Source organism: Lissotriton helveticus, chromosome 1_1 (assembly GCF_964261635.1).
Source record: "Lissotriton helveticus chromosome 1_1, aLisHel1.1, whole genome shotgun sequence".
Lineage (NCBI taxonomy): Eukaryota > Metazoa > Chordata > Amphibia > Caudata > Salamandridae > Lissotriton > Lissotriton helveticus.
This window is the reverse complement of record NC_136057.1, coordinates 1,707,583,951-1,707,600,853: the sequence shown is the minus strand read 5'-3', so window position 1 is coordinate 1,707,600,853 and position 16,903 is coordinate 1,707,583,951. Positions and strand designations below refer to the sequence as shown.

The 16,903-nt window shown below is 45.1% G+C and overlaps 1 protein-coding gene across 10 annotated transcripts in view; it reads left to right on the top strand.

Moving 5' to 3' along the window:
• The window catches only part of STAT2 (signal transducer and activator of transcription 2), a 1,031,780-nt gene that overhangs the window by 310,137 nt on the left and 704,740 nt on the right, over positions 1-16,903 (top strand). For 5 of the 10 annotated variants that reach the window (XM_078689090.1, XM_078689088.1, XM_078689089.1 and 2 more), the window contains exons 8-9: positions 1,726-1,917; positions 6,004-6,083. In XM_078689090.1, the coding sequence (XP_078545216.1) occupies positions 1,726-1,917; positions 6,004-6,083 (272 nt within the window). The remainder of the gene's footprint in view (positions 1-1,725; positions 1,918-6,003; positions 6,084-16,903) is intronic. The other 5 variants (XM_078689093.1, XM_078689092.1, XM_078689091.1 and 2 more) reach the window with 1 other exon arrangement.

Genomic DNA, 16,903 nt, shown 5'->3' with positions numbered 1-16,903 from the left:
CCATTAGGCACAGCATCAGCATACTACATATCTCAATCTTATGACAATACATCCCATTTGTCTTTGCCGAAACGGGCCCATGTAACCCAAATAAAACGTAATTAACCAATCCCCGTGCTCTCAAGCTCATCACCTGTGTCTTCCGTCGTAGCTTGGCCACTGAGGTGTGCCCCAGATATCTTTGGTTCTGCAATGCATTGATATGAGAGCATTGAAATGATCTGTTTGTGTATTGCAATAGGACAGATCAGTGTACCATTCTTTGAGTGTGGGTATCGGGGCCTTCATCCAATGCAATGCTATCCTCCACTTTGCTATCAACAAGCCCAATGCCAGTAATTTACGCATTCCCTTGGGCAAATCTTTGACATATCCCAGAAGATCCACTATTGGGGTTGCTGTAATTCTCACTTCTGCCATGTCCTGTAGCGCAACAGGAATTCTGGATTCCAGGGCAGTTCCATGCAAGATGTGTAAACATTGCCCCAGTTGACCCTCATCTTTCGCATTTGTCATCTTCCCTCAGCCCATATCTGTATGGACAGGCAGGGGTGTAGTACACTCTTTGTAGGAATATAAAATGTATTTTACGATGCCTTCCGTTTTGTGAGATAGATTTCCTGCTAGCGCAACAATATTCCCATTGCTCTTCGGTGATGTCTATATCTAGTTGAGTGTGCCATTCTTGCAATTCCTTCATATTTAGGGACCTAATACCCAATTGTGAGAGTGTATACAATGTTGAGATTACGCGCTGTGGAAATTTGGGTCGTAGTAAATACGTTAAAGGAGTACATTTGCATGGCTCCAGCATTTCGTACCCGAGCGCCGCTCGAAGCACCTGCCTAGCGTGATCGTAATGAAATCTTGTAATTATTGGAGCACCCAATGATTGTGTTTGCAGCAGGTCCCATTGCTTGACCACTCCCTCACTGAAGTAATCACCCATAGTCCTAATATCAAGTGCATGCATAGCAAGGACAAATGACTTCTCCTGCCACATTGGCAACCATTCGCACCACTCTAGTGGTAATTTCGGGGAATAAAGTAGGGTAATGCCCTGCATACCAGCAGCCATCCAAAGCAGACTTCTCGTGGTCCCAGCCGTATCGATCGTATTGTATCGCCTCCTGGATTTACTGTAAAGGAACTGTGGGAGTGACAAGGGACCAACTGTGACACTTTCAACATACATTCAACATACAAATGGGGAATATCCTGAGTTCAGTGTAGACAATAATATGCATGTACTGTTGTGCAGTGCAGTAATACAGCTTGAAATTCGGGGCGCTTAACACTGCACCATTATCATCACAGCTCCAGCACCTCGTTCATCTCTCCTGCCGGACTGGTCAGCACAGCCAATGTGCCGCTGGGTCTCTCTCCCTCCCCATACACTCTTGCAACAGCATACTTCCCCAGGTGAATAACTTCAGCTTGGGCTTCTTCATTGAATTCATCAATCCTAGCACGTAAGCGAGCAAGCACATCGGGGGAAGGATCTTTAATGGATAAACGCTCCAGCTCTGCTAATTAGGTCTCTAGTTTTTGTAGTCTCCCTCCAATGGAGCGAAGTACCCCTGCGTATTTTGATATGTGTATTCCCTGGATATAAACCTTGAACATTTCCCATATGGTAGCCATTTTAGTGACACTGCCAAGATTAGTAGTGAAATAATGGTCTATTTCCTTTGATATGTCATCCTTAAATCCGTTGTCCAACAGGGAATACGGAGGAAAACGCCACGTCCGAACCCTGGGCTGTAGGTCATCAATTTTTGCGAAAGAGGCGGCCTGCACCGCACAGCCTGGTACACACTGAACAGATCTCTGGCAGACGCAGCGCTGTGACTCGGCCTGAAGGGATGGAGGCAGAGTTGAACGGGGTGACCGTGCATCGACCCGAGCTGCCTTCAGGTTAGTGGTCACTCGTAGTCCGGTGGGGGCGAGAGAGCCTGTAGTCAATCATTGCCTCTTCAACCGCATTGTGGAACCGCACTGCGGTTGCGACTTTGAGCCTTGGGCAAAGCGAGGAGAACACAGGAGTGACTGTGGCGCGAGGCTTAGGACGCGGTGGCCGCCATTTCCTGCCAGCGTGGAGCAAACTGTTGAGGTGAGCGGAGGCTCGGCGGGGAGAAGGCAGACATCTGGTGGCAGCGGGAGGCTTTCCTGAGGGCTTCCATTGCTGGCTGAGACACCCTTGCGGCCCCAATAGCAATACGTTTACCCTGGGGAGAAATTTAATTCAGCGGTGCCCGACTCTAACATGGCGCCCGCGGTGGACGCCGTGCCTTGTGGGAGCACTGGGTCCCCTTGCACGTCAGCAAATCAGCACTAGAAGAGAAGTAACTCCCGCTCCACGCGTCACTGGAGCGCCTTGCAGTGCACAGCTCCAAAGGAGCATAGGGACCCAGTCTGCAGTATCAGTGGTGACTTAATGATCCCCGGCTGCGCCTGACTCCAACATGAAGCCCATTCTGCTGTAGCTACAGGAGGGACAGTGGTGGCCCACTCCAACTGATGTTCCACTTCCTTCACCACCAGGGAAGCTCATGATTGCTCATAAATCCGATTCTGGGAACTGGCTTACCTCCAACAACAAGGGGCATGAGCATTACTCTGCGCCTGACCCCAAAATGGCTGCCACTGATCTCATCCCATCAGGATACGGAATCTGTGAACCTACCTCTGACCGTGGAGACCTAGCTTTTTGACCGATGCCCAGTGGAGCTACATGATAGCTAAAGAGGAGATGGGCTGTGGACTACCCCTTCAGCCGTCACCTACTCAGCCGATCTTTGGACAAAACTTACTTTGTCTCTCTGTTGTATTCTCCCTCCTACCCCTTTACTCCACCCCCTTTCTCCTTTATGCTCCATTTATCCCTCCTCTTTGCTCTTTAAGTGTTTTCCCATTGAGACCTAGCTGTTTGGCTGATGTCCGGTGGAGCTACCCAATAGCTAAAGAGGAGATGGGCTGTGGACTTCCCCCACGGCCGTCACCTACCCTGCCGGACTTTGGGCAGACTCTCCTTCGTCCCTCCATCCTATCTACCTCCTACCACTTTACCCCACCACCTTAGCCTTCTAAGCTCCATTTATTTCGTCTTCTACTCTCTTGAAATCTTTTTCTAGTAACTGATGTAACGTGTAACAGATGTAATTTTGTAATTTCTGTGGAACCTTATGTAAAGCGCTCTGATACCACCGGGTCTAGCCAGCGCTATATAAAACTCTCAAAATAAATAAAATAAAAAATACTTTTTAAGCTGTAGCTTGACTGGGAAGTGATCTGAAATATGTGGCAGATGCTCGCATTCTGTAATGAAGGGTAATAATTCTCTAGAGGCCAAACAATAATCTGTGCAAGTGTGAATATCATGTACTGACGAGTAGGGTGTGTACTCCCTGCCCATGGGGGTGCGATACCGCCATACATCCACTAAACCATCGGCTTCTGCCATTGACGCGATGGCTTTAGCTGTTGACGATTCACTATGCTGGGGGCCCTTTGAATGGTCAAGTGCGGGTATTGCACCAGTTAAAATCACCCCCCCCCCCATAAAGTGGGCATTTTCAGATATGGGGAGAGCTTATTATGTAGCGAACTATAGAATTGGGGGTTATCATAGTTTGGACCATATACTCCCACCATGCGCACGTCTAGATTTCCCTTGCAACGCCATACAACTACACACCTCCACTCAGGATCTGTTTCTACTGCATGTATTTTAATGTTAGCGCCTTGTCGGACCCATACCATTACTCCCCATGCGTGTGTGGTGAATCTAGCTTCTACACAAGTGCCTTTCATCCGTCTCTGTGACAACAACCTGGAGTTAGGTGACAGATTAGTTTCCTGCATCACTGCCAAATCAATATGCTCCCTGAGCAAATATAGGACCACCTTACGTAACTTCCGCTTATCATTTAACCATCTGATGTTCCACGTTAAAAAGCTTTCTGCGTGATCTTCCTGTGTAGTTGTTGAGTCATAACCCCTCCCTCATGCTTTACCAAATGTTATCGTGATTGTGTTACTGTGTGGATTGGATCCCTGCATATCATTAGAGCTACTGCAGCAAATTAATGACTGATCTTTAATCTCCCTCCATGTCGCGTCCCCAAACATTTGACATGACAGCATGTTCCCCTCCCTTTGTACCTCTGAGTCTCACCCAATAATGATGTTTATTACACATGAGGGCGGTGAGTGCCCAACTACCTGTTGCGAACTCAAACATCGCCCCAAATATTATTTTAAACAACATAGTTATCCATGGCCTACAACTGTAAAGCGTACCCAAAACATAACACTTGAACATCAGGTCTGCAGAATATCCTCATCCCGTTGTGCATAAAGGGGCTCACAGCCCCTACCCACAGCTTCTTGGCATTCTAGTATATAATAATCAGTATAAAAGGAACAAACTTTATCCCCACTTGGGGGTGCGGCATCTACCCTCCCCTCTACGTTCTAATTAAGGATGTGGATCCATACAATACAACATAATCCTACCACTGGCGTTTTAACTGTTCATTAATTTTATGAGTAGCAAGTAGCTCATCAGTCATTTTGATCAAGTGATCCCGCAGAGTTCTTATCCCCAGAATCGTCCTCTGGCACCTGCTTTTTGGGTTGCGCTTTGGCATAGCTCTTGAGCGCCTGTTGTGCGTTGTTGGGGTCCATGTAGATTTTGGCATTGCCATCAACAGTGACCTTTAGCCGAGCAGGATAAAGCATAGCATAGTCTATGTTAACCTCTCTCAGCTTATGTTTGATGGTAGCAAATCACCTTTGTGCCTCCTATACCTGGGGGTGAAGTCCAGATACAAAGACCGATTAGAGCCCTCATAGTTAAGTGTCTGAAGCTCTCTTGCTCTTTGTAATGCTGCGTCCCAGTCTCTGTAATTCAGTAGACGAGCTATGATGGGTCGTGGAGGGGCCTCATGGAGAGGTCTTGATGCTAGTGAATGGTGGGTGCGCTCAACTACCAAAATAGTAGAGAACACACCACGCCCCAACGGGCGTAACCAGAAGGTTTTCCACGTATATCTCCATGTTTCCCGTCGGGGTTGACTCTGGAAGCCCCACTATACACAGGTTGTTGCACCTGGAGCGCACCTCAAGATCTTCGGCCTTAGCTTGCAGTATCTCCAGCAGTTTCCCCATTTGTTTCTGGGCAACTGAGGTTCCACATCGTGATCTTTGATTTCTGAGACCCTCCTCTCGACCATATCAATTCTCCCAGCATATCTTGTTTGCATTAGTTGACATGCAACAGCACACACCACTAGGTGACATAGGGGAAACTGATGAGGGGAAGAATGTGGTCAGACATAGGCCAACTCTCAGTCCCTCCTATTGACAAGCCTCCCTCAAAGGTGGAGATTAGCTTGCGGTGACAAGGCTCAATAGGTCTTCCCTGTGACAGCAGTGTATAAAACTGAGAGCTTTTAGTGGGAATTTGGGCGTGAATGTAGGTCTTTTTCAAACCTGCTGATTTACTCATTGCTGTAGTCAGTGGGTAGCATGTGTAGGCATATTGAGGACTTACACCTACAGACATTCACTTTTTCGCTGTACCGACTAGGGACTTAAGCAATCGTTTGCAGAGTCTCAAACATGCAGTCTTGCACTGTTTACCATAGCTAGTACAAGTTCGTACTGGCATACTGAGCTGTATTCCACTTAGGCACATGCTTGTCGCTAACATTAGCAGTATCTTGAGCTGTATACATTTTCTCCTTGCAGCATTAACATACGTTTGTGGTGATGTGTTAGGCATAATGTGCTAACTTCGGCTGGCTTGTTGGTGACTCTCCCACCTTAAGACAGTAATTTCTTTTATTTTTCAGAACCTCTAATAAAGGCATGTTGGGCACTTCTACTTATAGAAGTTAACCTTACTTTCTTTAGTAAGTGGAAGGATGGGTTCTGGTGCTCTCACGTAACTCTGTGCATCATTCAAAAGTAATTCAGGCACCCTTTTCCCTCTTGCAGTCACCAGTAACCAGCCCATCGGGCAGAAAATGAAGATTATACTACAGGACATGCTCAACAATCTGGACCGAAGCCGAAAGGTGAGTCTGAATGGCAGGGGCGAGGAGGATTGACAAGGGAATAGAAGGATGTGATTGTGACCAGACCATTTGTTCTGAAACTGCTGCCAATGTACAGCTTAGGTTTGTGCAAATTCCACCTCATTGAAATAACATAATTATTTTCCTTCTAAATTTTCGTAATTATTTTACCATCTGGATTTGGGCTTTTGTGAAATCAAATATTTATGTTGTCTGAGTGCTATGAGGGGTATGAGTAGAAGGAGAAAGGTGAGCAACGACACACAGGTCCAGCGTAAACTTCAAGGATAATGACAGCGTGCATAACTGATGCTTGAATTCATCCTTTAGATTGCATGGGTAGGTCCCAATATTAAGATCTGTCTTAAGCATTTGACAGGTAAATAGGCAGGAAATGAGGTGAGAACGTTCTCCCAAAGAGGCATTTTTCACGAAGATCCAACAGTTGATCCCTTGGCCAGATGGAAGAGATGTGCCTTTAGACTTCTTCATAACTTTTAAGAAGTCTTGGAATTTAGGAGGAATGGAAAAAGAGCTGAGGGCTGAGCCATGATCCCGCTGGAATGATCCAACAAATGAGAAAAGTACGAATGATTTGGTCATTAGTTTTAGGGGGATTGATTTTAAGCGTCAGATGAGTTTTGTTAGGTAGCCTTGTGCATGGGAAGAGAGAGACTTAAGGGCTGGGCACAACATTTTGAATTGCTATTGCGTTTTGAATTGGGACCAGTGTAGTGTAGTGATGTGAGGTGAAATGTGATGTAATAATGATGAGTAGCTCCAAATTAATTTAGATCATGTGCAGCTTGAGGAGGTGGGAGCAACGAGGATGAGTGTCAGGGATGTCTGCTTCAGTATGTAAATTATAAATGGAAGCAGGGGGAGAGGTGGAAAAGTGTAAGCGAATATCCCTGACCAATTGATCCAAAGTTCATAGCCTTTGGACTGTGGGTGTTAGAACCTAGAGGCGATGATTGGCTTTCTGCATTTTGTGGGGTGGTTGCAAACCTGTCTATGTCCTGTTTTTCCCATTGTTGGAAGAATGGGTGTAGGACTTGTATATTGAGTTCCCACTCGATGACTTGTTGGCTTGTCCTGCTAAGGAGATCTGCCAAGTAGTTGTATACTCCTGGAATGTCCTGTGCACACAACTGACTGTTCGGTTGTGGAGCAAACTTCCTGATTTTTTTGTGCTAGGAAAGATAACTGTGGAGATTTGCTCCTCCCCCCCTTGTTTTTGCAGCTAGTACATGGTAGTCATGTTGTCTGTTTTGATTAAGGCTACTTTGCCTGTGAGGTGAGGAAGAAATGCTGTTACCGCTAGATGAACAGCTAGCAGCTCTAGGTAATTGATGTGTAGAAGAGATTGACTGTGTGTCCAGTGTTTATGTACAGTAATTTCCTTTGAGTGCGCTCCCCATCCAGTCATTGATGCGTCCGTTATTATGGTTGTTTGCGGAGCTGGGCCTATAAACGGTGGTTCCTGTAACAGATTTTTGGAGTTCCGCCATTGCAGAGAGTTGCAAACTTGACGGCTGATCAACACTAGATCCTCTAATTGACCGTCCGCTTGAGGCCGCTGTTGCATTAAGCATTGTTGTAGAGGGCACATATTAAGTCTCGCCTGAGGTACTATGGCTGTGCATGGTGCCATGGTCTCTAGGAGATGCATAATTGTTCTCATTACTTTTTGTTTCCGAGACTGAAACTGTGGCAGCAGAGTTTTGAAAGTTTGTATTCTGGCTGCATTTGGGTAAGTTGCTTCTGTTTGACAGTTTAGGATGGCTCCTAAGCAAGGCTGTATCTGGAGAGGATACCAGTGGGAATTTACTGCACTGATTGTAAAACCAGTTGGTGTAGTAAATTTATTGTTGTTTGTGTGTGTTGCAAACATTTGTGATATATGTTGCTTTTGATAAGCCAGTCGTCTAGATATGAAAAAATATGTATGTTTTGTCTTCGCAAGTGGACTGCTACCTCTGCGAGACATTTCATAAACACACTGGAGGCTGCGGTGACCCCTAACGGGAGCACTGTGAAAGTATTGTCTGTTGAAAGCAAACCAGAGGTATTACCTGTGTTCTTGGTGAACTGGTATGTGAGAATAGGCATCCTTGAGGTCTAATGCAGTCATGAAGTGGAATGACATCCTGTAGAGTGACCATATGAAAATGTTCTGAAAGGATGTAGCCGTTTAGAGGTCTGAGGTCTTGGATGGGTTTTAGAGCTCTTTCGTTGTTGGGTATAAGGGTGTAAAGGGAATAGTCCCTTGTGCCTTGTTGTTGTAATGTTACTGGTTCTAATGCTCCTTTGTTTAGGAGAGCTTGAATTTCCTCTGTTAATAGTGTTTGACGGTGTGATGATAGCCTGTAAATGCGATGTGGAATGTTTGTAGGTGTTGCAGTGAGCTCCAGACAATAACCATATTGGATAATATCTAACACCCATTGATCAGATGTGATATTTATCCATGTGGGAAGGAAATGTTGTAGTCTTCCACCGACCGGTGTTGTGCGATCGGGGGGAATGGTAATTGAGTCAGGCCTTGGTGTTGGTGCAGTTAGTATTTTTGTTAAAACTTCCTATACCTGTACCTCTATTGTTCATTCTATAGGATCCCCTGTATTATCCTCTAGGAGAGGCTGTTTGATGTGTTTTGTTATAGGTGGTGGATGTGTCAGTGAACAGGAATTGGCATCTCTCAGCAGGTTTATTGCAGGCTTTGTAGCCAACTCCCACTGTGTAAGGCCAAAGTCTGTGTCCAAGAGAGGTTGAGCAAACATGGTGGGTTGTTTGCATTGCCTAGCCATAAGCCAAACAGTGCAGCCAACGTGTGCTGCACATGGTCAAAGGCAGTGCACAGACGGGCTTTAGGGCATGTGACATACAGCTGGAGATCTGCAGATCTCAATTGGCACAGCCCACGTGTAGAAGTGCTCTGGGTCACTTACTCTAGTCACTTTGCCAATGTAGAGCACAGGCGAGATACTGACCACTCGCCTATACTGCTGTTGTCTCCTGAACCTGTGTGGTCAGGCCGTGTTTAGTACTAGATGACACACCTGCTGTCACATTGTGTGTGTGTGTGTGTGTGTGTGTGTGTGTGCGCGCACATGTGTGGCAGCACTGAGTGCTCACCATATAATAACAAAGCAAAATAAAAGTTACAGTCTAAGAAAACATGCAAACAGAATAACTTGCAATATATGTATGTGTTGAAATGCAATAACACTCAAATGAGGGACCTAGGGAGATTTAAAGACCAGCAGGGGATGACTTCCCTTAACCGAAAGCAAAAACACACAGGGGCCCCTGGGTCTGGGTGGAATGGAGGAGTGCCAGAGTGTCCCTTTTACAGGATGGTTACCCTCACCCACCCGTAGGTGGCAAGCTTCATCATACGTTAACTTCCTTGCATTACGAACCTGGTTGCAATGCGGGCTACCACCCCCTCTCCGAGAGGGAGGAGCTCAGGGATGTTTCCAGTGTTAGAAAGTGGTCTACTAAAACCTGTAGATGAGTAGGGTGTGGTGAGGACAAAAGAAAAGTAGAAGTGTATGAGGGATCAAACTAACTCCAAGGTATGCCAAAACTTTATTGGGGCATCCGAAGGTTAGGGCTAAAAAGAATACTATGGTAGGAGGGAATTCAACCTATCATAGAGTAGCAAGTGTCAGCATGTTTCAGCCTCCGTAGAGGTGTGGCGGCTTTCACCAGGACCAAAATGCGATGTAAGTCGGTTTGCCTGTGTCGCTAAAAAATCAACCTTAAAAAGAGACGCAATCCAGCTCTGATTGCATCTTTGATCACAGTACTTAGATGCCGCCTCTAGTTTGCGCTGAGGTTGAGGTGGTATTGATTATTGACATTGAGGGTAATACTATATACAGTGGAGTGTTGTCCAGAGTGGCGGTCCTCCCCAATCACTGGCCTTGTATATCATTTCTTTTTATGGTTGATATTTTTTGCGACACATGCAAACCGACCTATATCCTACTTTGGTCCTGATGAAAGCTGCCACACCTATTTATCTCTGTCACTGCTACAGTGTGCCAACCACTGCATTAATTAAACTAGTGGGGGAGCAATATGGCAGCTGCTTGACCGCTGTGCTAGCTGCTCCGGTGGCTCTAGCCCTAATGAACAAAAAGATGATGGAAGGATCGTTCTTGTATTAAAAGAATAATATGGAGAAAGAAACATGCCTTATTGATCCTTCACGGCTCTGTAGGCAGAGTGGTTTGCAGCTTCAAGGAACACGAACTGTAATCACGATGGCTTTTCGGTTGGTCGGGCCATGGTCCCACAGGAAATGGCATTTAGGCTCAACTAGGCAGGGAAGGACGTCTCTGCAGAGGTACGAGCTCTGGCCCAGGCTCGTCTGGGCATTCCGGCCAAGAAGCTGGAGGACGCCGCTGTTCCTGCAATGAAGGGAACAGAGCAAGAAGCCTACAAAAAGCAGTGGAAAATCAGCATAGATACGGGCGGCTCAGGGACGAAGCTGCCCTCCCAGCAAGTCTAAAGAGGAGAATGTCTCATCTGCTCTGGCACAAACAGGATTGATTGGTGGGGCTCAGACGAACTCCCCGCTTGTGGATACAATGTTGCAGTGGTTAAATTGCTTATGGTAGGATTCCAGGGCTCATGGTTCCAGGAAAGGAGGGAGTTCTCTACGGGCCTAGATGGAAACTCAAAACATTTTACTTTATTCTTACTCCCAGGTCCTAATCTGTGTGGTATTCATCTGAGGGGAACTAATTCAAAGAATGTGCTGGGGTCTCCAGAGTTGGGGGAGAAGTTTTTCTCTTTAATGCACGAGTCTGACTTATTATCATCTAGCGTTGTGCTCAGTTGTGAGGAGTCCAGGACTGAGGGCTCGACGGTCAGCCCTGGGGGTAATCACGACAACATTTCTACTCAAAAACAGAGAAAGAAGACCAAAGCAAGCCCGTTATCTAAAATGGGACTATTCTGCTACCAGTCAGGTTTACAGTGAGTACAGGGGAGGAAAAAGTTTAACCATATTGTCCCCAGCAACTCCCCAGGTCCCATAGGCCCCTCCCACCCCCTAAGGAACTTATCTACTCCCCCTAAAGCAAATCCAAGGGAAGGCCTGGTTGGAAAATCGTAGGCAACAAAACAATTGCAAGGGTCAATTAGGAAAATCAGCAAAATCTGATCAGAAATGAAGGCGAGAGTGAGCCTTGTCGAGGAAAGGGCCGGAGTAATAGAGGGGAAAGTCACGAAACTCCAAAAGCATGTGGAGGCACAGGAACTTGAAATGACTGATGTAATGTGGAAGCTTGAGGAATTCAAGAATCAACAGCGTCAAAATAATCCTAAATTTCTGGGCCTAGCAGAAAACCTTGAGGGAAATGATATTAACCCCCAGATTCATCAAGAACACATTTTGCTATTCCTTAATAGCGAAAAATACCGATTCGCTATTAAGGAATAGCAAAATGCTATTCATCAAAAAATCACTAAAAAAAATAGCGATTTCTGATAATTCCTTAATTGCGACTCGCAAATTGCGAGTCGCAATTAAGGAATATCTCCCCATTCATTCCTATGGGCCTAGAGGCCCATAGGAATGAATGGGAAGACAATCTCAATCTGCTAATCGCAATTAGCGATTCGCAAATTGAGATTGCGATTCCAAGGGTGCAGGGGTGTCCAAAGGACACCCTGTTGCACCCCTGAAATTGATGTGTGCACATATGTTGCGCACACACATGCCCTTAGGGCATGTGTGTGCGCAACATGAAACTTTGAAAAATGCACTTTAGTGCATTTTTCAAAGTTTTTGCAAATTACCATGAAGTTGTACTTCATGGTAATTTGCGTGCCCTAATAGCGAATTCGCAATTTTTTTCACTTTCATGCATTGCATTTAAGGAATCGCAATTTGAGATTCCTTAAATGCAAAGAATCGTAATTTAGCGAATTCTTAATTAGCGATTTTTGCATTTGGGATGATGCATCCCAAATGCAAAAATACGGATTTAAGGTTGATGAATCTACCTGTAAGTCTTTTATGGTGGAACTTCTTGAGCTTTCCCCGACTTACCTCAGTGGGACTGGGACACTGAGGTGCAATGAGCTCATCATTTCCTGATGACGCTAAGGAAAAACTAAGTGGCAGGACAACCTGAACGACCTCGGCAATTTTAGTTTTCTTTGGTAACTTCCTCTTCTGGCAAGCTATATTCGAGCAAGACCAGAAGCTAAGCACACCTACAAGGGGCATACATTCTTTGTCCGCCCGGACGTTTGCCACACCACTGTGAAAAGGCGGTGGTGACTATGCCAGCTGAACTCATCCTTTCAGGGACTTAGCAGTGAGGCATATCTTTTAAGCCATATCTTTTAAGCCGGGCTTGGGCTTGTCTTAAAGTAATCTTTAATCGGAAGGTGTGGATTTATACGTCCAAAATTAAAGCTAGAGTACCTGAAGGAGATCAAAGGAGGGTCCGGGTTGGCAGGATCAGAATGAAAAGTTTCCTATGATATTATCTGTCGGAGGACTTTTGCAGCTGGCAGTCTATGGACGTTAAGGAGGGGGGTTTTTACTTACTTGACTTAATATTTTTACTTCGACCAGTGGGGAAGAGGTGAGGACGTTTTTTGGGAGATTCACGAGTAGCGCACCTTGAGGCAAGTGTGACTACAGGGTCCCTTCCGATGGGGTATTTCAACCCCTGACTCTAGGTTTCAAGGATATTCCAATTTTTTAGGTAGAGATTGACATGGGGATAATCATTAGCACTGACCTCTACTTGTGGATCATGGACGGACGCCTTCTTTCCTGCTTCTTTGCTCTTTAAACCGCAGCAGCTCGCGGTTGGACTCAGCGGGTGTCAGCAGTACTCCAGGACTTGTTGGAGCCAGGTCAGCGAAGGGGAGTATCAGGGCAGCAGCAGGGCTGCGAGCTGTGTCGCAGGGACTCCATCTCCCAGGAGTCCCTGCTTGACTGGCCCACAACACCTGGGCCGCTCTCCCTGCTTGCCACGCCTCTTGAATAATCTCTTCAGTTTTTAGCAGGACTAATGTATCGCTGCGCGGGAGCGCGCGGGAGCGCCCGGGGCTAAGCCCGGGCAAAGGGCGGGCCGTCTAAGGCCATCCAAGGACGAACGAGGATGGGCTGGGCTCACCCTCTTCCCTTTGGATATTCGAAGCTTTCACTTCTACCCTTTAACAGTTCTTTGATATGGTTTGTTATATGGGTATGTATTAACTGGGGTTTTAGTATTTGTTCCTTGCTCTGTTCTTTTTTCTTTCTTTTTTTATTTTAAAGTACTCCCATGATGGCTTTACGCTCTGGGAAAGGTAGGCAAGTCACTATGAAAACGAGCAGTGGAAAAGCAACTGGAACCTTGGATGCTTTTATAACTCTGGCAACTGGGATTCTGGAAAAAGAAATCGCTCTTACAGAAAAGCGATTATCATTAGATCTGTTAACAGGGAAACGGTCTTCATTAGGACGCATTGGTTCTATAACTACACCTGATAAAAGCATCATAATCAACCCTGTACTCAACTCTGTACTCAGTCCAAATGTATCTATTAATATAGCCTCTCAATTAGCATCTCCTAACGGTCTGGTGGACTGCTTAAATGCAGACTGTACAGCATCAAGTATTGTTAGTGGGGGTAGTATTCAAAATTGTAACCTGACTCATACAGCGCCTATACCAGTACAACTACATGTTCCAGAACTCGACCAAGAAGTAATTGAAACTTTTAAAACAAGTAAACGGAAAAGAGGAGGGGGCCATAATAAGGGTAGCAGAGCTAAAACAGCTAAAACCAATGCTTATCGAGTTGTGGCCAAATCCGCAAAACAAAGGGGAACAGCATCTATGGATGTTGAACCCACAAACCAATCTTGCCCAAATGATGAGTTGCTCCTTAACATTGAAAAGCTGCTTAAAACTCTTTTGATGCCTTTATTGGAAAGAACGAAAATAATACATTTGAAACTGGACCAATTAGAACATCTTATATCGGTTAACGCCGATTCCCTTGACATATTGGTTAAGAACAGTGAGGGCATTGAGAACTCGGGTGGCAAACCTATTGCTATAAAGAAAGTAGGCTCAAAGAAGCCAGTAGGGGTGTTACAAACGGCCACAATTGCTGATCCTGGTAAAGCTGCATCTCAAATAGTCTCAAACAACCCCACTCTGGCGGCTGTTGTAGGTGGCAATCAAAAGCCTGCAGTGGCTGCTGCATCTGCACCAAAGTTATCTGTACCTAAGCAGGCGGTTATTACTAGGCCTAAGGTAATACCACAACAGGGTCCTATAAACCAAGGAGTAAAAGCTCCAGTAAAAAGGGCGGTTTGTGTAAATCTACCTCCTGACTCTGCCCCTTTTACAGCTATATTGACAGGAGTGCCAGGGGTCAGGCCCAATCAACTGGAATCAAATAGGGACCTTAGAAACAAGGTCATTTTTTGGCTTAACAAAAATAGACCGATTCCCCCTGCCTCTAGGACAGAAATTTTAAATGTTTGAAGGGTTCCTTGGGTGGACCCAAGTGACAAAGATTTGGAGGGGGACTGCATCCTCATAAATTTTAGGGATAATTGGGTTAAGGATTTTATTTGTCATGCACCAAGGTTTGGTAGATTGGGGGATATACAATGTATAGGTTTAGAATATTTTTAGCCCAATCTAAAGTATGTTCTCTCCCATCCACCCCAAAACTATCCTAGAATGAGATTCCAGGGTGAGGAATATCTTGGGTGGACACCAAATAATATTCCTCTAAAAAACCGCTTTGAACCATTGATGGGGTTGGAGGGGATAGACTGACTACCAACTAGTCAAAAGCCCACTAAAGCGTGTGGTGAAGTGGGTAGTTTTTTAGTGGAACATAAGAGCGAAAGATTGAGGGGTGATACTAATGAGGTGGCATCAACTTGTATTGTGCCGACTGAAAATCCTGTTGAAATAGAGGTTTTTGACATTGTAAATTGTGTGTTAGACTTGCCTGACCTTAGGTTGGATGTGGCCACGCATATAGATCCATTAGGTGACTCGCCGGGGAAAACGGGGCTTCGCCTGATTTCGTGGAACATTGCAGGTCTCTCTAGGAGGTTACAAGATGATGCATGGCTGAATTATGTAGGAAGCCATGATATCGTGTGTCTCCAGGAGACATGGAGTAGAACTGACCAGGATCTTGATGGATTCCAATCATTTAATGTATTAGTAGTGCCATCGCAGGCAGGCAGGGCAAAAGGTGGTATCATGACCGCCATTTCTCTTAAATGGAATAATCTAACAACATCTAAGGTAGTGGATACCCCCTGGTATCAATTACGTTTGTTACATTCCCTGTTTCCCGTGCCCCTGTTGTTGATTAACTGGTATTACAATGTCTCTGATAATTATGAGACAGCTGTAATTGTGAATTTGCAGGAGGATATATCCAAGGTGCATAGTAATTTACCCTCATTATTTATTTTATGGGTTGGTGATTTTAATTGTTCCTTGTGTAAATTTGGTGGGTCAAATGTTTGTGGTTTGGTAGATCTAAATGATCACCCTATGCAACACTTTAAGCATACACCTCAGGGTGACGTGTTAAACAATATTATTGTCATCAATGACTTATGCATAATGGAATCATGGGTTGCCCCAAATTCACTTCCCATACCAACTTTCCAGGGAACTGGAGGCTCTATGAGTGTTATTGATTTCGCTATTGTATCTAGTAGCCATTTACATCATATTGATAAATTTGAGACACATGTAAATCCGGTGAGCGATCATAATCCTCTAATTTTAACTTTGTGCCCCCCGTTATTACAAAGCATCCAATCTGGGACCAACCAATAACATATAATAGGAACAAAGGTGTTACTTTGAAGTGGGAGAAAGTAGATGCAATTGGGTTGGAGGTAGAGGTCTTAAGTGCCAATAGTTCTGAAATTAAGTTTTGTTTATCACCAATCACAGACCCTGAAAATACAATCAGGAATTTTGAAATTTTGTGTGGGAATGTGGCAGAGCATCTTAAAAAACCAATGGTTAATAAACAATTCAAGGGCTTTAAATGGTTTGATGCTGTTTGTTTCGCAGCTCAAAAATTATTTAAAAGGGCCTTGCAACAAAAACCAAGGAATAAGGAGTTGGTAAGAACTGCGAGAAGCACCTATAAAGAGGCAATTAAAAAACGGAAGCTAGATTTTAAAAAGCTAGCTTGGGATGACCTAGAGAAAGCCTCAGATTTGAAAGATAGTAGGCTTTTCTGGGAAGTGATAAATCGTCCTTTTCTTTCCAGTGATGGCAAGGATAATATGGTGATGCAGATAACGGGTGAGACATGGGAAGCCCATTATGGGAAAATGTTTAATCCTAAGTCTGTACCCCTTTTAGGTCTGCAGGATGAAATAAAGGATGTGGACTTCCCGGTTACAGCTTCCCTGCTTAGTTCTTCGCTTACACTCCTGGAAGTGGAAGAGGCCTTGAGGAAAGGTGTCCCACTAAAAGCCCCTGGCCCAGATGCGGTGCCGTTGGACTTTTTTTAAACATAATACTGTTGTATGGGCCCCATTGCTATTGAATGTATTTAAAGCAGCTATTGTTGGTCGCATTTCCCTATCCTGGAAGGAGGCAGTGGTGGTGCCGATTTTCAAGAAGGGTGATAGGTGCGACCCACGTTGTTTTCGCCCTATATCATTAATTGACGCATCATGTAAGCTATTGGGGAGGATAATTTTGGCCAGATTGGAGACATGGGCAGACTCCGTGGGCCTAATTGTAAATTCCCAATATGGGTTTAGGAGAGGAAAGGGAACGACCGAACAG